Source organism: Equus quagga, chromosome 11, assembly GCF_021613505.1.
Source record: "Equus quagga isolate Etosha38 chromosome 11, UCLA_HA_Equagga_1.0, whole genome shotgun sequence".
Lineage (NCBI taxonomy): Eukaryota > Metazoa > Chordata > Mammalia > Perissodactyla > Equidae > Equus > Equus quagga.
This window is the reverse complement of record NC_060277.1, coordinates 75,635,586-75,659,255: the sequence shown is the minus strand read 5'-3', so window position 1 is coordinate 75,659,255 and position 23,670 is coordinate 75,635,586. Positions and strand designations below refer to the sequence as shown.

Sequence of the window (23,670 nt, the reverse complement as noted above, 5' to 3'; positions counted from 1 at the left end):
GGAATTGACACAGAGGAAGGAATCACCTGAGAGAGACAGGAGGAATGACATGTTCAAAGGTAGAGAGAGAGAATAGTTGGAGTACCTTGAAGTCTAGGAAATGTAAACAGATTCTATAAAACAGGGCAAAAAAAAGTAATTATGAGGTTTTGACAGTGGAATTACTTGATGAAATTGGTATTTGAGGAAAACTGTTTCAACAACGGGTTCTAACTACTATGGAATCTGTCACAGGTTAGAGGAAGAAGTTTGAAATAATATCTTCATCAAAGCAATCTCACATTTTAGGACTACAGGTCATATTTTATTTATCATCTACTTAAGACTGGGACAATCTGATATGTAAATATTCACATAAGAAGCAAAGGAAAAGATTTTAATAGATTACTATGATCAATTCATATATGACACAAAGTCTGCGTGAAATTCTAATTCTAGAAAAATAATGGAAAAGGAGATAGGGACACAAATAAGAGAACTATCTAAGGGAAAGAATTAAAAGCCAAAATGAAAGTTAGAAGATTACCCGTGCTCAATCACAAAATAAGATGAATGTTTATATCCAGAGTCCACAGAAAACACCTTTCCATACTTCAAAATATGCTGCTCCAAATTTTTTAATCAAAAACAGACCAAAGCAGACTCCCCCACCAAACAGTAAGTCAAATACTCACCATATTGTTAACATTCTTTAAGATAGTGGTGAGGCCGCTTATAACCAGAGAAAACTTGTACTTGGAAATATTGATAAGACATTCCTTGTTATGCTCCGTACTGACTTTGGTATGTGTGTTCTGCTGTCCTGTTTTTATTGGAAGCTGAGGAAAAAATAAAAACCATGTTAGCCAACACCTGAAAATGACCAGAAGAACTCTATTTCTCATTGAAAATCATGAGATTTTATCAACCACATATATATATGTATCTCAAGATATCTAAGTGTATGTCAAGCGCCAATTTTCAACATATAATAGCATTTATTGCAAATCTAAAATTCTTTGGAAATTCCAATTTTTGCAGCTTTCTGGAAGTCATAAATCTCTATCTACAAAATTAAATCTCTACCCAGCACTATATAAGAGAGAATGATGACTCACAGATATAGAGCTATTTCCTTGTAGCTAAAAATTATTTCAGAGAATGTCTGCAATGAAATGCATGCAATCCTTTCCCTTATACAATGAACTCAAGCAGTAAAAGAACAATGGATCAAGAATATCTATGCCCCAGATCTCAAGTCAATAATGTCGAATAACTGCAGATTATTCAGAAATGAGAACAAACTGTACAACCAGGAATAAACACACTAAGACTGACTCAGGTAAGATAACTACCATCAGGTACACAGTTGAGGGAGCAACAGAACAACAAACAGATAAATCTCATGGAAAAAAATATCCTTTACAGGGACCACAGCTACATTTATCTGAAAAGGAGTTCAGTCACACAGCCAAGAAGTTCATCTCTCTCTGTTCAAGAGTAGCATTCTGTATTGAAAGCATCATGAATATATTTACTGTTAAAATATTAGACCCTGCCAAGACTAACAGAAAACACTGGTGAGGTTTCTTTGTGGAAAAAAAAAGAAACTGAGTCCAGCTTTCTCATTTTTAAAATGGTGCAACCAAAGATGGAAAGAGACCAAGTGGCATGCCCAAGTTTGCTTCATCGATTACCATGTAACAGGTGACTAATTTGATAGTAAAGAAATAATAAAAGAGGGGAAGAAGCATTTTTAGGGCTTAGAAGAGGGGACAGAACAGACACTATAGAATTACATAATGTTAATTATAAAGATAACAGAGGGGGAAAAAGTCTGAAAAACCAAAAAAACCCCACAGGATTTTAGAAGACGGCAGTGGCTGCAATACAGGCTGTGAATCTCCCCAAATTCCCCTGAGACGGTTAAGGTTAAGTCAACTTGATTGGATCACAGGGTGCAGAGATATTTGGCTAAACATTATATCTGAGTGTGTCTCTGAAAGTATTTCCGGATGAAATTTGAACAGGTGGACTCACAAAGCAGTTTGCCCTGCCTCCAATGTGGGTGGCCACCACCCAATCCACTGAAGACCTGAATAGAACAAATAAGGCAGAAGAAGGAAGAATCTGTCCCTTCCACCTGACTGTTTGAGCTGGGACACTGATCTCCTGCCCTCAGCACTCCTGATTCTCAGGCCTTCTGACTCAGACTGGAATCTCCACTATCAGCTCCTCTGGTTCTCAGGTTTCCTGAGTCTCCAGCTTGCAGACTGCAGAGCATGGGACTTCTCAGCCTCCATAATAAAATGAGCCAATTCCTTACAATTAATCTTTTCATGTATATACGGATACATATGTACACACAGACACATATACATACACCCTACTGGTTCTGTTTCTTTGGTGAACCCTGACTAATATACCCCCACATAAAATAGCAGAGAAACTAGAATAGCAAAACCACAAACCCATCTATGCAACAGAAAGCAGAGGGAAGCAGAATGTCTGATGGATCTGACAAGAGGAAAATCCTAAAATTGTATTACACCCTCAATGAAAAGCACAGCAAGCCAAGTTAAGAACATTAGCTGAAACACAGGGTTTTTTGCACAATGCAATTTACACATACGTGCAAAAAGGTCTACAATATCAACAATGCTCAATACAGTAGCCACTAGCTACATGTGTCTATTAAGTGCTTGTTACATGGCTAATGCAGATAAGAAATCAAATGTTTAATTTTATTTAAATTTAATTTACTTAAATTTAAGTAGCCATTGGACCCCACTGGATGGCACAGTTCTAAACTAACAAGCTGAAGAAGCACCCACTTCCAGGATGAAACCCACATTGAGGAAAAAATTGCTGAGATTCACTCCACACTGACAACAACAAGGACAAGAGGGGCAAAGGAAAAGGTGCAGATAAAGGTGGAAAAGAGGAAGAAAGCCAAGAGAGCTCAGAAAGGATGAGACAATGTATTTGTTCAATTTCATGAAAACAACAGAAGAGTGAGCTCTAGAACCATGAAGATAGAAAGCTATCCTGGCCCACAATTCTCTCCTACCAATTCAGGAAAAATAATTTCACATTAAAAAGGAGCAACAGAAAAGACTGTAGTCAAATCATTTGTGAAGTTATTATGAGAAAAAAGACTAAGACAGAACAACATTGCAAAAGAAAATGAAACCATGTCCAAAATACTGTTCACCAACAAATGAACTGTAAATTATCATTTCAAAATGAGCAAAGAGAAATTAAGAAAATGATTAAAGATATAAAATAACATAAATTAGAATTGCAAATAGAAAAAAGTTGATAGAACACAGGAAAGAATTAGAAAAAACGTCACTTCAGAAGTGAAGACTTATTAGAAGATAAACAAGAGTGAATAAAACAAAAGATAATACTTCAAGAGAAAAAGAAAGTAAACAGGAGGAAAACTGTAGTATCAAAAGAATGAAACATGAGAGGAGGATTTACAATGAAGTGACAGAAGACAGACAAACAAAATCCAACATATGTATAACAGGAGTCCTCAAAGAAGGAAACCAAATCAATGGAATAGAATGAATATTATAAACTAGAATTCAAGAAAACTCTGCTGAAATTTTTTTTAAATACACTGAAATTTTTTTTTTAAATACTTGAAACTATGTATTTAAAAGGCATATTGCATGCCTGGAAAAACTGATCCAGAATAACCAATACCAGAACATATTTTAGTAAAATTATTGACCTTCTGTGAACAAGAAAAAAAAATACGTTGAACATCCAGGCAAAAAAAGTCACTTACACAAGAAACAAAAATCAGACTGTCATCAGACTTTGACAATACTTCATGCTAACAGACAATGGAATAACATATTTAAGATTCTCAAGAGAAGAAAAAGTAAACCAAGGATTTTATACGCAGGCAAACTGACTTCCAAGTATAAAAGTGACAATCAAACTGTTCTGAACTGCAAAACCAAGGAAATGTTGTTCCCCTGAGCCCTTCCTGAGGAATCTACTGAAGAATATGCCTCAGACAACCAAAACAACAGGAGACACATATATATTAAGAGGGATCATTAAACATACATTTACTAAAAGAATTGAGAATAAATGATGGTAATTAGGGAGAAAGCATACTATGTCATTGCTTTATGTGCTGATAGTATAGATACAGTACAATTATCAGAAATGGGGAGAGGGTAGTGAGAGCATATAAAAAGTAGGAAATAATTCCTGATTGACTTATGGCGTTAACTAAAGGTGAAAGAGTATTATTTCAAGCCAAATGCTGGGGGAGAAGGAGATGAGAAGAGGTTATTACTTAATTTCAATACTGCTTATAGAAGAAAATTAACATATAATAACTCCCCCTCCCCACAAATGGAAGAAATTAGAGCACCATATAAAGGTATCAATATAAAGATAACCAACAGAACAAAAATACAAACTGCTGGTTTGTGTTGTGTCAGTAGTGGCCCAAGCCTACCACCAGATGCTTACGTGGAGACTTAACAGAGGTGAGAACTACATAGGGCTCTTGCTTCCCACAGGGCTCTCCCCAAGCTTCTCCTTCACAGTCCACTTCAGTGGCTGGACATACTTGGCTTCTCAGATTCCCTAAAAGCTCCGACTTGTCTGCCCATTGCCACTGATTTGTGGGAGCTGGTTAGTGACTCCTTCTCTGATACTGCAACTCCCCCTTCCAGATCTTCACCTCGCCAATCCTCTCCAAATTGTTTACAGTCTAATGTCCATAATAAATCCCTTATCCCATTACACAATCTGCTTCCCTGACTTAACCCACATATAGAAACCTTCTGAAAGACCAAAATATATGCTGAGAGAGCAAACAACATAGACCATACAATAAAAGATTACTTAAATAAAAGACTTGTATAAATATAAATGTAATATAAAAAATATGACCAAAATGAGTCCAAATTCATCAAACTATAGACTAGTCTTCAGGATATATCCTTATGTTAAAAAAATAAGGTACAGCAAAGGGTAGACAGTATGCTACCTTTTGTGTAAGAAAGGGGAGGAGAAAGAAAGGGGAAAAAAACATACATATATATATATTCTTATATTAAAAAACACAACAGTAGAAGGATGAAATGTAAAAACTTTTAAGTTGTTACTTCTAGGGAGTGGAAGGAAATAAAGTAGAGGTGACAGGGATAGAACTGATATTCCCTGTTTTTATAGATTTCCTTTTAGAATTATGTAATACAGGGGCTGGCACTGTGGCCGAGTGGTTAAGTTCACGCACTCTGCTTCTGCAGCCCAGGTTTCGCCAGTTCGGATCCTGGGTGCGGACATGGCACCGCTCATCAAGCCATGCTGAGGTGGTGTCCCACATGTCACGACTAGAAGGACCCACGACTAAAAATATACAACCATGTACCAGGTGGCTTTGGGGAGGAAAAGGAAAAATAAAATCTTTAAAAAAAAAAAAAGAAAGAAAGAATTATGTAATACATATAAATATAAAATTAAAAGTTTTAAAAATAGAATTCAAAAATAAACAAGTGAACTGAAATTTGTATCCAAATTTTTAATGGCATAATCACAAAGAAAGGAACTATTCTAAGTTATTTTACATCATATTAGGTTGACTGTACATTCCTAGTGAAACATACCCTAAGGTCAAAAAAATGAAGATAAATCTTGATCCTGTGTATTGTGGGATCAAGGAAATGAATAATTATGTGATATTTTAATTCTATCACTCTTGGTGTCGTTAAAAACTGAAATTCTATGCACAGGAGCAGAATAGTAAAGTAAAAACCCTGTAGAGCTTGAGTTGGAATTATAAGTATCTATAAGAACTGTTAATGTATTAAGAAAACAAAATACTTTCTACCTCTGTCTACTGAAAACAACCAGCCCTGCAGTAACGAACACCCTACCCAATTGTGATCTTGAAATGCCATTTCCCAGCAAAAGGACTCAGGACCCCTTCAGGACATGACTGATTCCATGACTGAGGCAAAAAGGAACATGACGAACCTGGAAAATCTTGTCATACCAGATAGCAAGAAAGCTATCAAAGGGTCGAGTCAAAAAGACTCAGGAATGAATTTTGCAGTCTCTCACATAACCAAAAATGGAATAATTCAAATACTGTTAAGGACAACCATTTTAATTTTTTAAACACCAAAAATGTTTTAATACACAGTTCTGATTCCATGTAAGATAGAGTAATTCACAGCAAAACAACGCCTCCTTCCCCCAAACTCACATACACAAAAAAAGATGAAATACAAAAATCATCTGTTTAAAGATTTTAAAGAGCTACTGAAAGAATGAGGACGAGATAGGCGAAGTTTCCAAAGAGGGGTGAACTATGGAGAGGTAAGGCGATCTTCTGCAGCTAGTTTCCTTCCTGGGGCATTTGTAGAATCGAGGCAAAAAAAGACTCAGAAATAAGACTTTTCCCAAGCAAATACCTCTGTTGAGGGAAAGAGAAACCATCTGAGATTTTGGTCATTACCGAGGGCCGGATGACAAAACTGAAGATATGAAGGCGTTTCAAATGCATAATCGGGTGGAAAAGGGTAAAAAGCTAAGCCAAAAACTTCTGAAAAGCAGAGCAGAATTTCAAAGTCTCACAGCCTCAAGAAAACAAAAGACTATTGTTCAGAAACTGCTAGCAGAGGGACCCTAGTAAACACACCCAGTTCTCAATTATAAGCCCTGAAGGGCTACATGCTATATAAACAGGGGCAAACCACAGCAACTGGAACTCTGCAACACTACTACTAGGAGTGTAAATCAGCAATTACTTTGGAAAACCGTCTGGCATTATCTACTAAAATGAGACATACACACACTCAGCAATTTCACTACGTATATACCCAACAGAAATGTGTACGTATATTCACCAAAAGATATGGACAACAATGTTTTAGCAGCACTTTCATAATTTCCCAAAACTGGAAACACTCCAAATATCTATCAATAGCAGAAATAGTTAAAAAAAAAAAAAAAGTGGTATATTCAAACAAATAAAAACTATACAGCAATGAGAATGACTTACAACTATAAGCTTAATTTCACAAATATAATACTGAGTTAAAGAAGTCAGAACAAAAGATCGCTTACTGTATGATTACGTTATACAGATTTCAAAAACACGCTCCATTCAGGTCAGGAAAGTAGAAACCCTTGGAAAGAGCAGGTAATGACTGGAAGGAAGTGCAGGGGAAGGAGGGATTTCTAGGTTGCTAGCGTTGTTTTATTTCTTGAACTGGGCACTGGTTACACTGGTGTGTTTACTCTGTGAACATCTATTGAGCTGTATATTTACATACATTTGTGCATTTTTTACATGTATAAGTCAACAGAAAGTTTCCTAAATATATGTATTTAAATCCATGAGTTCATAATGATACCAAAAAAAACCCAAAAACAAATTGGTCACTCATAGTGGATACAGAAGAATTGACATAGACACTGAGGCACTGCCCAGCTTCCCCTTCAGGGAAGGACTTGTTGCCTTTACTAATGGGAGTTCTGACGGTCCCTCAAGGATTGCCTCACCTGAAGAGAATGATTCTACCCAAGGTCTTGCCCTTCCTGGGCAGTCTACATCCAATGACCAATTGATATGGCAATATAAAGGCCTAAACACCTCAGCCCAATTCTGGAAAACTCAGAAGGGCCATTCTAGCTCCAGAGCTCCCCAAAGAGGTTGGCCAAAGCTGATGCTGGGCCTGCAATACACCATGAATTCTGCATCTGCCCAATCCTCCCTCCTCCCAGGTGTTGATCCCAAGGGAACACCTTAATGAACATCCTGCACTAGGCTTCTAGGGCAGTTAGCAGCATGTGCTAAGAAGGGATTTTAAAGCTGGTAATGAAGGACAAATAGTAACTACAAAAACAATGGAATTGGAAGAATATTACTAAATTCTATGAGCTCTGGAAAAAAAAGATAACAAAAAGCTAATTGACTGCCAGTTGGAAACTCAGTATGAAGCCAGAAGGCCTCTCTGGAAGCTTACAAAGATGCTCTTCTCTCCTATAGCAGGAGGGCAAAGAAACCTAAGGATCAGAACCAGCACTTAATTATCTGAGTTGCTGGGCTCCAAAGATTAAAGTTCCAAACAAGACAGGTCTGCTATGCCAAGATCAGAGCCCTGCTTGGGAGAGAATAAAACTCTGATACATGTAATGTAAACATCTGGGTTGGTGTTCCCAAAAATCTTGTATCTCCAGATTACCCTGAACCCTCTGAGTGTACAGATGTGACCAATCACTGCTTACTAAGAGTAGGCACTCTCCACCTTATTTGAGAACAATTCAGAGGCCTCTCCCCTACAAGACAACAGAAGTTCCCCTCAGCATTTGCCACCAACTCCCTTCCTAGCCAAAAGGTTACGAGGGAATTTTCTGGGTGATGAAACTTACTATATCTTGACCATGGTGATGAATGCATGCATTTGTCAAAACTCAGAGTTAAGCTGATATAAATTCAAATGAGAGTGTTATAACATTAGGGTGTTAAATGTAATCCCCATGGTAACCATAAAAAAAATAGCAGTAGAATATACAAAAAGGAAATGAGAAAGAAATTTAAACATTTCACTACAAAAAATAAACACAAAAGAATACAGTAATGCAGGAAATGAGGGGGAAAAAACCTACAGAGCATATAGAAAACAAATAGTACAATGATAGCAGTAAGTCCCTCCTTATCAGTAATTACTCTAAATGTAAATGGATTAAACTCTCCTATCAAAATACAGAGATTGGCAGAATGGATAAAAATACACGACCAAACCATATGCTGCCTACAGGAAACTCACTTGAGATCCAAAGACACAAACAACTTGAAAGTGAACAGATGGGAAAAGATATTCCATGCAAATATAATCAAAAGAGAGCAGGGGTAGCTATACTAATATCAGACAAAACAGAATGATCAAAAAAAGTTCAGAGACAAAGAAGAACATTATATATATATATATATTTTTAGGAAGATTAGCCCTGAGCTAACATCCGCTGCCAATCCTCCTCTTTTTGCTGAGGAAGACTGGCCCTGAGCTGACATCCATGCCATCTTCCTCTACTTTATATGTGGGACACCTACCACAGCATGGCTTGACAAGCAGTGCCACATCCGCACCTGGGATCTGAACCAGGGAACCCCAGGCCGCTGAAGCAGAACATCTGCATTTAACAGTTGTGCCACCAGGCCGACCCCAGGACAGTATATATTAATAAAAGATTCAATACAGTAAGAAGACATCACATTATAAACATTTATGCACCTAATGAAAGACCAAGAAAATACATGAAGCAAAAACTGACAAAATTGAAGGGAGAAACAGACAGTTCTACAACAATAGTTGGAGACTTCAATATCCCACTCACAAATGAAGAAAAAAACAGACAGAAGATAAGTAAGGAAACAGAGGTCATAAAAAACACAATAAGCCAACTAGACCCAACAGACATACACAGAACACTCAACCCAACAACAGAATACACATTCTTCTCAAGTGCACAAGGGATATTTTCCAGGGTAGATCATACTTAAGACCACAAATTACATCTCAGGAGATTTAAAAAGACAGATATCAAACAAAGTATCTTCTCTGACCACAATGGACTGAAGTTGGAAATCAATAACAAAGTAAAACTGGGAAGTTCAAAAAATTGTGAAAATTGAACAATACAATTTTAAAAGACCAATGTTTCAAAGAAGAAATCACAAGGGAAGTTAGAAAATACTTACAGACAAATGAAAATGAAAACACAACATACCAAAACTTATGGGATGCAGTGAAGCAGTACTGAGGGGGAAATTCACAGCTATAAACACTAACATTAAAAAACAAGGAAGATTTCAACATCCTAACTTGACAACTTAAGCAACTAGAAAAAGAACAAATGAAACCCAAAACTAATAGAAGGAAGGAAATAATAAAGATGAGAGCAGAGATAAACAATAGAAAAATAGAAAAATAATAGAGAAAAATCAATGAAATCAAAAGTTGGCTTCTTCAAAACGATCAACAAAAGTGACAAACCTTTAGCTAAATGGACTAAGAAAAAAAAAGACTCAAATTACTAAAATCAGAAAGTGAGGATATTACTATCAATTCTACAGAACTAAAAAGGATTTAAAGAGAGTACCATGAACTACCATACACCAAAAAAATTGGATAAGCTACATGAAATGGACAAATTCCTAGAAACACAAAACCTACCAAGACTAATCACAAAGAAATAGAAAATCTGAATAGACCTGTATCTAGTAAGGAGATTGATTCAGTAATCAAAAATCTGCCAATAAAGAAAAACCCTGGACCTAATCACTTGACTAGTGAATTCCACCAAGCATTTAAAGAACTAATACCAATCCTTCTCACACTTTTCCAAAAAATTGAAGAGAACATACTTCCTGACTCATTCTATGAAGCCAGCATAATCCTGATACCAAAGCCAGACAAAGATATTACAAGAAAAAAAAATTACAGACCAATATCCCTTATAAACACTTACGCAAAAATCCTCAACAGAATTTTGCAGTATGTCAAAAGGATTACAGACATACTTTGTTTTACTGTGCTTTGCTGTATTGCACTTTGCAGATAACGTGTTTTTTACAAAGTGAAGCTTTGTGGCAATCCTGCATCAAGGAAGTCTATTGGCGCTATTTTTCCAACAGCATTTGCTCATTTCACGTCTCTGTGTTATATTTTGGCAATTTTTGCAATATTTCTAACTTTTTCATTATTATTATATTTGTTATGGTGATATGTGATCAGTGATCTTTAGTGTTGCTATTGTAATTGTTGGGGGCATGATGAACCACACCAACAAAAGAAAACAAACTGAATAAATGCGTGTTCTGACTACTGCACCAACTGGCCATTCCCCTGTCTCTCCCTCTCCTTGGGCCTCCCTATTCCCTGAGACACAACAATATTGAAATTAGGCCAAACAATAATCCTACAATGACCTCTAAGCGTTCGAGTGAAAAGAAGAGTCCTACACCTCTCACTTTAAACCAACAGCTAGAAATGATTAAGCTTAGTGAGGAAATCAAAAGATGAGATAGGCCAAAAGCTAGGCCTCTTGTGCCAAACAGTTAGCCAAGTCGTGAATGCAAAGGAACAGATCTTGAAAGAAATTAAAAGCGCTGCTCCAGTGAACACACAAATGATAAAGCAAAACAGCCTTATTGTTGATATGGAGAAAGTTTTAGTGGTCTGGATAGAAGATCAGCCACAACATTCCCTTAAGCCAAAGCCTAATGCAGAGCAAGGCCCTAACTTTCTTCAATTCTACAAAGGTTAAGAGAAGTGAGGAAGCCGCAGAAGAAAAGTTTGAAGTTTGAGAAGGTGGTTCATGAGGTTTAAGGAAAGAAACCATCTCCATAACATAAAAGTGCAAGGTGAAACAGCAAGTGCTGATGAAGAAGCTGCAGCAAGCTATCCAGAAGATCTCACAAAGATAATTAATGAAGGTGGCTACACTAAACAACAGATTTCCAATGTAGACAAAACACCCTTACATTGGAAGAAGATGCCATCTAGGACTCTCATAGCTACAGAGAAGCCAATGCCTGGCCTCAAAGGATAGGCTGACTCTTCCTGTTAGGGGCTAATGCAGCTGGTGACTAAGTTGAAGTCAATGCTCATTTACCATGCCAAAAATCCTAGGGCCTTTAAAATTATGCTAAATCCACTCTACCTGTGCTCTACCAATGCAACAATAAAGCCTGGATGACAGCACATCTGTCTACAACATGGTTTACTGAATATTCTAAGCCCACTGTTGAGTCCTACTTCTCAGAAAAATAGATTTCTCCCAAAACATGACTGCTTACTGACAGTGCACTTGGTCACCCAAGAGCTCTGATGGAGATGTACAATGAAATTAATATTGTTCTCATGCCTGCTAACACATCAGTTCTGCAGCCCATGGATGAAGGAGTAATTTCAACTTTCAAGTCTTATTATTTAAGAAATACATTTCATAAGGCTATAGCTGCCATACATAGTGATTCCTCTGAAGAATCTGGGCAAGGTGAATTGAAAACCTTCTGGAAAGGATTTGCCATGCTAGGCACCATTAAGAACATTTGTGGGGCTGGCCCCGTGGCCGAGTGGTTAAGTTCGCGCGCTCCGCTGCAGGCGGCCCAGTGTTTCGTCGGTTCGAATCCTGGGCGCGGACATGGCACTGCTCGTCAGACCACGCTGAGGCAGCGTCCCACATGCCACAACTAGAGGAACCCACAACGAAGAATACACAACTATGTACCGGGGGGCTTTGGGGAGAAAAAGGAAAAAATAAAATCTTAAAAAAAAAAAAAAAAAAAAAGAACATTTGTGACTCATGGGAAGAGGTCAAAACACGAGCATTAACAGGAGTTTGGAAGACGTTGATTCCAGCTCTCATGGATGACTTTGAAGGATTCAAGACTTCAATGGAGGAAGTAACTGTAGATGTGATAGAAACAGAAAGAGAACCAGAATTAGAAGTGGAGCCTGAAGATGTGACTGAATTACTACAATCTCATGATAAAACTTTAATGGATGAGGAATAGCTTCTTACGGATGAGCAAAGAAATTAGTTTCTTGAGATGGAACCTATTCCTGGTGAAGACACTGTGAAGATTGTTGAAATCATAACAGAGGATTTCGAATATTACATAAACTTAGTTGAAAAAGCAGCAAGAAAGTCTGAGAGGACTGACTCTAATTTTGAAAGTTCCGTGGGTAAAATGCTATCAAACAGCACTGCCTGTTACAGAGAAATAGTTGATGAAAGTCATCAATGCAGCAAACTTCACTGTTATCTTATTTTAAGATAACTGCCACAGCCACCCCAACCTTCGGCAACTACCACCCTGATCAGTTAGCAGCCATCAACATTGAGGCAAGACCCTCCACCAGCAAAAAAGTTTATGACTCACTGAAAGCTCAGATGATGGTTAGCATTTTTAGCAATAAAGTATTTTTTAAGTAAGGTATATACGTTGTTTTCTTAGACATAATGCTATTGCACACTTAATAAACTACAGTATAGTGTAAATGCAACTTTTATATGCACTGGGCAACCAAAAAACTTGTGTGACTCGCTTTATTGTGATATTCCCTTTATTGCAGTGGCCTATGGAACCTGCAACATCTCCAAAGTATGCCTGTATACACCATGACCAAGTGGGATTTATTCCTGGAATGCAAGAATGGTTCAACATACAAAAATTGATCAATGTAATAGGCTATATCAACAAAATTGATGCAGAAAAAGTATTTGACAAAATTTAACACCCTCTCATGATAAAAACATTCAACAAATAGCAATAGAAAGACACCACCTCAACATCATAAAAGCCATATATGAGAAACCCACAGCAAACATCATACTCAATTGTGAAAGACTGAAAGCTTTTCCTCTAAGAACAGGAACAAGGCAAGAACGCCTGCTTTCACCACTTCTATTCAACACAGTACTGAAGTTATAGCAAGAGCAATTAGGCAAGAAAAAGAAGTAAAAGGCCTCCAAATTGGAAAGGAAGAAGTAAAATCATCTCTGTTCTCAGACGACATGATCCTATATGTAGAAAACCCTAAAGATTCCACAAAAGAAGCTATTAGAACTAATAAATGAATTCATCAAAGCAGCAGGATACAAAGTCAACACATAAAAATCAGTTGCATTTCTATATATGAACAATGAAAAATACGAAAAGGAAATTACAAAAACAATTCCATTTACAATAGCATCAATAAGAATAAAATACTTAAAAATTGACTTAACCAAGGCAATGAAAGACTTGTACAGTGAAAACTACAAAACATTGCCGAAAGAAATTAAAGAAGACATCAACAAATGTAGACACATCCCTTGTTCACGGAGTAGAAGACTCACTATTGCTAAAATGTCGATGCTGTCTAAAATGGTCCACAGAGTCAATGCACTCTCCATCAAAATCCCAACGACCTATTTGCAGACACAGAAAACCCAACCTAAAATTCATACAAAATCTCAAGGGACCCTGAATAGCCAGAAAAATCTTGATAAAGATGAACAAAGTTGGAAGACTCACACTTTCTCATTTCAAAACTTACTACAAAGTTACAATAATTAGAACAGTGTGGTATTGGCATAAAGACAGACACACAGACCAATAGAAGAGAAGAGAGAGCCCAGAAATAAACCCTCACATACACGATCAAATGACTTTTGACAAAGGTGCCAAGACTATTCGATGGGGAAAGGGCAGTCTTTTCAACAAATGGTGCTGAGGGGCCATGGCTGAGTGGTTAAGTTCACATGCTCTACTTCAGTGGCCCAGGGTTTCACCAGTTCGGATCCTTGGCACAGACGTGGCACCACTCGTCAGGCCATGCTGAGGCGGCGTCCCACATGCCACCACTAGAAGGACCCACAACTAAAAAATATACAACTGTATATTGGGGGGATTTGGGGAGGAAAAAAGCAGAAAACAAAACAAAACAAAAGAAGATTGGAAATAGTTGTTAGCTCAGGTGCCAATCTTTAAAAAAAAATAAAATAAACAAATGGTGCTGGGTATCCCCAGTCAAAGGAATGAAGTTGGACCCTCACCTAACATCATGTACAAAAATTAACTCAAAATGGATCAAAGACCTAACTGTAAGACCTAAAATAATATGATTCTTAGCAGAAAACATAGGAAAAAAACTTCATGACATTGTATTTGGTAACAGTTTCTTGGATACAACACCAAAGGTACAGGTTACAAAAGAAAAAATAAACAAATTGGACTTCAAGAAAATTTTAAAATTTTGTGAACCAAAAGACACTAGCCAGAGTAAAAAGGCACCCCACAGAATGGCAGAAAATATTTGCAAGTCATATATTTTGATAAGGAATTAATATCCAGAATATAGAGAGAACTCCTAAAACTCAACAACAAAAAAACAAACAACCTGATTCAAAAACGGGCAAAGGACTTGAATAGACATTCCAAAGAAGATATAAAAACGGCCAATGAGCACATGAAAAGGTGCTCAAAATTACTAATCATAAGGGAAATGCAAATCAAAACTAGAATGAGATACCAACTCACACCTATTAGGATGGCTATTATCCAAAAAACAGAAAACCAGGGCTGGTCCCGTGGTGTAGTAGTCAAGTTTGCATGCTCTACTTTGGCGGCTCAGGGTGTGCGGGTTCAGATGCCTGGTGCAGATCTACACACCACTCATCAAGCCATACTGGGGCGATGTCCCAAATACAAAAAATAGAGGAAGAGTGGCACAGATGTTAGCTCAGGGACAATCTTCCTCAAGCAAAAAGAGGAAGACTGGCAATAGATGTTAGGTCAGGGCCAAGCTTCCTCACCAAACAAAAACAAAAACAAAAAACCAACAACTATTGGAGAGGATGTGGAGAAACTGGAAGCTTTGTGCACTATTGGTGGGAATGTAAAATAAGATAGCCACTATGCAAAACAGTATGGAAGTTCCCTTGAAAAATTAAACACAAAATTACCATACAATCCAGCAATTCCACTTCCAGGTATATACCCAAAAGAAATGAAAGCAGAGTTTCAAGAGATATTGTACACCCATGTTCATAGCAGCATTATTCATAATAGCTAAACCTGGAAGCAACCCAGGCGCCCATTAATGGATGAATGGATAAGCAAAATGTGGTATACACATAAAATGGAATATTATTCAGCCTTAAAAAGGAAGAGAATTCTGTGATATGCTATAACATGGATGTATCTTCGGACATCAGGCTAAGTGAAATAAGCCAGTCACAAAAAGGCGGAAGGGAGAGCAGATAATTATTGTTTAATAGGTATAGAGTTTCAGTTTTACAAGATGAAAAGAGTTATGGAGATGGATGGTAGTAATGGTTGCACAACAATGTGAATGTATTTAATACCACCGAACCGTACACTTAAAAATGGTTAAGATGGTAAATTTCGTTATGTGTATTTTACCACAATAAAAAAAAAAGCAAAGAAAAACTCAAATTGTACACTTAAAAGGGTGAATGTTGCCATATGTAAATTATACATTAATTTTTCTAATTCTGAGATCAGGAATGGATTCCAACATTTACTGAATACCTGCTGTGTGCCAGTTAGCAATGTAAGAAGCTGGGAACACGAAGATGAATAAATGTACCCTCCAGGTACCAATAATTCTAGAATTCTCCCCTAATTTTTCTTCTCTTCTCCCTGGACAAAGTTAGTTCTTCTTGGGCAATCTCATGTATTTATTGACTATCTTGCTGATGACTACTACGATGACTAAGATAGTCCCCAGAGTCCCACCCCTCAGAGTACACCTGCATAGTCCTCTCCCTCGAGAGTGAGAAAGACGTGCAAATATCATGGGATACTCCTTTCATGATTGTTACATTATATGGCAAAAGGGGCTTTGCAGATGCAATTAAAGTCCCTAATCAGTTGACTTTGAGTTAATTAAAAGAGATTATCTGGGATGAGCCTGTAATGAGCCATAAAAGAGATCTGAAGCAGCAAAAATGCTTTCTGTTAGCCTTGAAGAAGCAAATTACCATGCTTGGGGAAGGCCACATGGCAGGGAACAGCAAGCAGCCTCTGGGAGCTGAGGGCCTCAGTCCCACAACTGTAAGGACCCAATTTCTACCAGCAACCAGTGAGTCCAGAAGAGGACCCTAAGCCTCAGATGAGGTCATAGCCCCAACCAGAGCCTTGATTTCAGCCTGGTGAGAATCTGAGCAGAGAACTCAGCTAATCAATGCCCAGCTTCCTGACCCACAAAAACTGTGAGATAATCATTTTGTGTTGGGGCCAGCCTGGTGGCGCAGCGGTTAAGTTTGCCTGTTCCGCTTCAGCAGCCCATGGTTCGCCGGTTCGGATGCCAGGTGTGGACATGGCACCACTTGGCACTCCATGCTGCAGTAGGCGTCCCACGTATAAAGTAGAGGAAGACGGGCATGGGTGTTAGCTCAGGGCCAGTCTTCCTCAGCAAAAAAGACGGGGATTGGCAGCAGTTAGCTCAGGGCTAATCTTCCTCAAAAAAAAATTTTTTTTAAATAATAATAATCTTGTGTTGTTTTAAGCCACTACGTTTGTGGTAGTTTGTGACAGAGCAATAGAAGACTAATGCAACTACCAAATCTTTCTCTTCGCATGTGTTATCCAAATACCTATTTGGTATCTCCACATGGGTATCTTGCAGGCACTTCAAACGTAGTGTTTCTAAAATTTAATTTATAATCTCCCTACTATGTTTCCTATCTTACTAAATAGTACCACAATCCACCCCGTTTTTCAAGTCTGAGATCTGAGAATCATCTTTGATACTTCCTTTATTCCCTTCCTCTCATCCCCCTTTAGTCAGTCAGACTGATAAAAATACAAGTAACTGGGCATGCACAACTCAGCTCTACCCTTAATTTACTTGGGAACAGGCTTCCTACAGGGTGCAAGAATTTTCCTCTACATCAACATGCCAAGAGTTGACCAAGGGCTTAGTCCTGCAGAGGGGAATGACCAGCACTGCCTGGGACTGAGTGGGTAAGTCTGCCTACCTCTGAGATTTAGTCAATAGGCCCATTTGGGTCTTCAACTTCACAATGATCAGCAAAAATATTTATATATACATTTACATTTAAATATTTATATTTCATATATATTTTGGCCTCCACCTTTATACTCTTATATTTCTGAACTTGTGCAGAAGCCAGGCAGGGAAGAAAAGTGTATTCAGGCCCCCCCAACCCCCGCCCCCGGGCTCCCATAAACAGCACTAAAATCTATGCAGAAGAAATAGTAAGATTAGGGGTTAGTAAGTGACCAAAATTTTATGAGATAAGGTGGTCAGGAAAAGCTCTCTGGAGATGCGACATTTGAGCAGAGACCTAAATGAGGTAAGAGAATGGGAAGACCCATGCAAACATCTGAAGAAGAGCATGCAAGGCACTCGTGGTAGGTACAATGGATCTGTGGCATATTCAGAGCCTAGCAAAGAGGCCATTGCGACTAAACCAACGGGAACAAAAGAAGAAAATATAGGGGATGAGGTCAGAAAGAAAAGCCAGCATGGGTCAGATCCTGAAAAGCCTTATGTGTCATTTTAACAGCTTTGAATTTGCGTTTGATCTTGCGGCAGACTATATTTTCTAAATATGGTCACTGCACCTTTCGTCCCACATGCGCTCCTGCAATAACACCTTGTCACTCCTGCATCAAGAAGTGGAGACTATTTTTCCATTTCCTTGCATTAGGCAGGTCCTGTGACTGTTCTGATCGATAAAATATGGCAGAAGGGACACTGTGCCAGCTCAAGGCACTGCCCTTAATTGGTCTGACAGTTTTCCTTTCCCTCCCCCTGGAAGCCAGCTGCCATGTACAAAGTGTGATTACTCTGAGACCACCATGCTGTGAGAAGCCCAGGCCACATGGAGAGATTCTGAAGATGCCATGTGGAGAGAGAGGCCAAGAAGCACTGAGGTGCCAGACATGTGACTGAAGAAGTCATACTGGAACAGATTCTCCAGCCCCAGCGACCCCAGCCAACACCAGGTGGAACAGAGAACTACCCAGCTGAACCTGTCACGAATACCTGACCCGCAAAATTGTGAACAAAATAAACAGGCTGTTTTAAGCTACAAAGCTTTAGAGTAGTTCGTTATGCAGCAACAGATAACGAAAAGAGAGGCGAAGAAGATACTGAAGAGATGTAAACAAGAGAGTAACATGATCTCATATACGTTTTTTAAAGAGACTTCTTGCCACTGTATGTTCAAAGACAGACTAGGCAAAAGAAGATGGCAGCGTAAATCAGGCTAGCAAGAATAGAGGAGAAATTGTGGAAGATGCTATAATACATTTGGAAGATGGGGTAGGAGGATACTAATTTAAAACGGCAAGCTGATCTGAAGCTCATTTGAAAGAATAGGGGCCAGCCGGTGGCACAGCAGTTAAGTTCGCACGTTCCGCTTCTCGGCAGCCCGGGGTTCGCCGGTTCGGATCCCGGGTGCGGACATGGCACTGCTTGGCAAAAGCCATGCTGTGGCAGGCATCCCACATATAAAGTAGAGGAAGATGGGCATGGATGTTAGCTCAGGGCCAGTCTTCCTCAGCAAAAAGAGGAGGATTGGCTGTAATTAGCTCAGGGCTAATCTTCCTCAAAAAAAAAAAAACCAATAAATTGTGAAAATATCAAAGATATTTTTGAAAAACAAGAACAAGAGGAGACTTGTGTTATCAAGTATTAAAACATTCTATTGAGCTCTTATAACAAAACCAGCACATTCTAAGTATAAATTACAGTCACAGACAGATATTGGTATGTACATAGAAATTTAACATGATAAAGGTAATATTTCAAATCAGCAGTAAAAGAATGAATTAATCAATAAAACATTACCAGATCAACTGGTTATCCATCTGAAACAGTAACCCATGCCAAATCTTAAAATATATGCATGTGTGCACGTGTGATTAAGAATCTACTGCAAAAAAAAAAACCCACAAAACTATTAAGAAAAATAGTAAAGAATAATTTCATAATATTGGAGTAGAACAGATTTTGCTAAGCAAGACAAAATCCACGCCAATATATTTGGCTATATAAAAATGTTTAAATTCTGTTAAAAAAAAAAAAACCCGACACTACTGACAAAGAAAAAGACAAGTAACAGACAGAAAGCAAAAGACTGTGCAACAACTAGAAGCCAAAATGTTTACATAACTAATATTATGTATTATTGTATTATAATTAAGAGGACTCAATGGAAAAACTGTTGAAGAAATATGAAGCAATTCACAGATGTCAGTAAATACATGAAAATACGCTAATTTCAGCAATAATTTTTAAAGTACAAAATAAAATTAGACCATTTTTGTGACTTTTTTCCAAAATAAAGTCAGGTACTATTGGAACACATAAAAACAAAGAAAACCAAAAGAACGAAATAATAACAAAAAAAGATCATCGTATTTGAGAAGTAATAATGAGATGATTTCTTCTTTTCTTTTACTTTTACAAGTTTCTCTTATTTTCAACTGGCATGAATTATTTTCCCAATTGGGAAAAAAGTAAATTAAACTCTTTTTTAAACATTTCATGCTACCTTATATAAATCTTTGGATATTATGGCAGAAATGTAAAGGGTCTAAACTACATGAGGAAAAATAATCGCCTTTTAATTATGATCTGTATTAACAAATTGTTAGCTACTTAAGATACAGATTTCAACAAATAAGAGAATTTAGCAAGAGAAGGCATAACATTAAGCAAAACACAATGAACAATGGATAATCTGTCTCTGGTTGCACTCAGAAAATTCTTCAAAAGGTCACAGGCTAAAAACTTTGCCTGTGTACATTTGAACCAGTTTCTAAAAGGCCCCTCAGACCATGACGGAGTGGGGATGACATTAAAACTCACTTAATAGAAGTTTTCATCTAAATGAAAGAAAAAGCAAAGAAAAAATCATACTGGGGGCAAAAAAGCACCTAGAAAAAATCATACTAGGAAAAAAAGATGCATCAACTATAGATACCAAGTAAGAAACATAAATCAGGAAAATGTATCAAGTAGTTATACTGGTTATATTATCACATTTCCCAAAGTGACCTCTCCACTGGTATATAATACGACTTTATATGTCACCTAATGAACGCTGAAGTTTTTAAGTTTTACACTCACTTTTAACATGTGATTTAAAAAATATAATTAGCACATCGAACATGATTACAAAGATATCATTCCTTTGACAACTCTAAGTGAAAAAGGCAAGCCAACATAAAGTTGTCAAGCTAAAGAAATGATATAGGATATGCCTAAACTGACACTACATGAATGACCAAAGTTAGGAAAACATTGTGTAACATTCTGAAATTTAATACTGAGCTCAAAAAACAGATTATTAAATAATCAACTGTTTTGTTTTTAAAATACAGACACTATAAAAACATTTTGGGGCATGAGATTAGCATGGAGCCAAACTAGTTTCGTGAAGTGAATTCCAACATCATCCTTCCCTAAATACTTCTTGCTTTTAGTTTCTTCCCTTCCCACTATTCTGAACTTACAGACTACCCAAATTTTTCCATACATAGAACCCCTGATTCACAAAGAAAGAACCTCTTTATACCAGCAGTCCCAACCACTAAGGAAGCTCCAAAAGCAGATTCCCAAGTGCCCTATCCAGATTCTCCAGATATATACTACCAAGGCAAGGGAAGATTTGTTTCTGTCAAACATAAACTTGGATCACATGGTTCCCATAAAAAAATCCTGACTCTTCCTTTTTCCCTCATCTCTGTTCTCTTCAGTATAATAGTTCAGTACAAAAGCCATTAGGAAGAGCAGAGCAAGGTAGGCATCTGTGTGTGTTTGGGGGAGCGAGGGATGTAGGAGTTGGAGCTGGATGAGCAAGGCATTTGTGTGGAGGAAATGTAGCACGAGCAGGGTGAAGTGGGTGTCCACGTGCGAAAGGCAGCCTGGCAATGGGTGTCAGAGCATGAATAGGATAAGAAAGACTCCCATGGAGAGGGTAGCCAGGCACAGGATCTCAGAATCCAAGTAGGGTGAGAAGGGTATCTACATTGCAGAGCAGGCCACATAGGGTGTCAGAGCCCAAATGGGATAAGGAGGGTGTCCATGAGGAGGGAAGCCCAGAGTTGGGTATCAAAGCCTGACTGGGACGAAGAGACAAGAAAGTGGCGCCCAGCAAGGAGTGCTGGGCTGTGTTGGGCTTCTGCATGGTGGGAAAAAGGGTGTTCTGGCACAGAGTCTCAGTAGGGTGAGGAGGATGTCCAGCACAGGGTAGGGAATGTGAACCTGAGCAAGGTAAGGAGGGCATCTACACAGGGTGGAAACGGGGGTTCGGGGATAACAAGGGGTGTTGGAATCCAAGTAGAGTGAGAAGGGTATTTACGCTTGGGAGCAAGTGATAGTAAGGAATGACAGTGATGGGAAATGGGTTACATAGAAGGGGAATGATCAGGGGCCGGCCCCGTGGCCCAGTGGTTAAGTTCATGCACTCCGCTTTGGTGGCCCAGGGTTTCACTGGTTTGGATCCTGGGCACAGACACGGCATCACTCACCAGGCCATGCTGAGGCAGCGTCCCACACAGGCAAGCAAGAGGCACTCACAACTAGAATATACAACTATGTACTGGGACACTTTGGGGAGAAGAAGAAAATAAAATTAAAAAAAAAAGATTGGCAACAGATGCTAGCTCAGGTGCCAATCTTTTAAAAAAATGGGGAATGATCAAATAAGTAAATATATTAAGAAAAATGAGAGCCAGGTTTCTTACTGCCAGAGAAAGATGTTACAAAGAAAGAAAACTACAAAGAACTCTCTCATGTTGAACTAAAACTAGAAGTAGTATAAACACATAGCTTTCAATATACGGAAATAAATATTGATATAAATGTGCACACACATACAGATAGATAGGCATACATATATTCCCCAGTTCTGTCCACTGAGAAGGCTTAGAAATAATGACAACTCAGTAATGATGAGTACACCTAGCCCCCCAGATCTTGGTTTCTAAATACCATTCTCCTCTAAAAGGAACCAGGGCTCCCTAGAGAAATGTCTGATTCTAGTCCTGAAACACAGGAAAGTCCTGAGAAGCCTGGAACATTTTGTTATGCCAGAAAGAAAAGAAACACTCAAAGAATGATGGAGACACGTCAAAAGGACGTAGAAGCCAAACTGAAGGGACTTCCACTGGCCAAATCTGGAATAATTTGAGCATGAAAACAGTGATGATAAAACAGATTGTCCTCCACCGAATAAGAGAGACAATTAGTCTGTATTCATAGGAATACTTGAATAAATCAAAAATTTGATGTATAATGGGATATTTGCACAGTTTCTAAGCACCCCCATACAATGTGTGTGTTTATAAGGGGAAAGAGTAACTTTACAAGGGAGAAGTTTGGTTCATCATCTTAATCAAGTGATGAAAAGTTAGCAGTAATAGGAGAATCTAAATTGTACCATCAGATAGGATATAATAAGAACACAGCACTGCATCTGAGATATTCCTATCAAACATGTATAACATAAACCCAATCATAAGAAAATATTAAACAAACCCAAATTGAGGAATACAAAATAACCAGATAGCTTCAAAAGTGTCAGGGTCATTAAAGTCACGGAAATACTGTTCAGGAATGAAAGAGACAAAAGAAGCATAACAACTAAATGTAACGTGATTCTTGACTGGATCCTTTTTATATAAAGGACATTATTGGGACAATGGGTAAAACTTAAGAAAGGGTCTGAGAATTAGATGGCAGTGGTAATGTATCAGTGTTAATTTCCTGATTTTGACAGGTGTATTGTGGGTAATGAAGCAGCACGTTTTCATCTGTAGGAAAGACAGTGAAGTATTCAGGGGTGACAGGGCATCACATCAGCAACTTACAGTCAAATGGTTCAGGAAGAAAACTCTTTGTGCTTTACTTGTAGCTTTCCTATAAGTTTATGATTGCTTCAAAATAAAAGAAAAAGACTTGAAAATTCTGCTTGAGCTCTAATTCAATATAGGTTAAACAGGTTTTGGAGGGGTAGGTGTTTAGTGGGTAGGAGGAGAACCTTAAACTATTTACAACAGCATTTCTATAGAGAAAAATTGCCTGAGTTCACATAAACTTACAAGTGAAGTGTCAGCACATAACCCATTCACAGGTTGAGAGTTGTACTAGC

General features: G+C 38.1%; 1 protein-coding gene across 4 annotated transcripts in view; it reads right to left on the bottom strand.

Moving 5' to 3' along the window:
- NF1 (neurofibromin 1) overlaps nucleotides 1-23,670 on the bottom strand; it is a 240,837-nt gene that overhangs the window by 182,749 nt on the left and 34,418 nt on the right. For all 4 annotated transcript variants that reach the window (XM_046677878.1, XM_046677879.1, XM_046677880.1 and 1 more), the window contains exon 2: nucleotides 675-818. In XM_046677878.1, coding sequence (XP_046533834.1) covers nucleotides 675-818 — 144 coding nt within the window. The remainder of the gene's footprint in view (nucleotides 1-674; nucleotides 819-23,670) is intronic.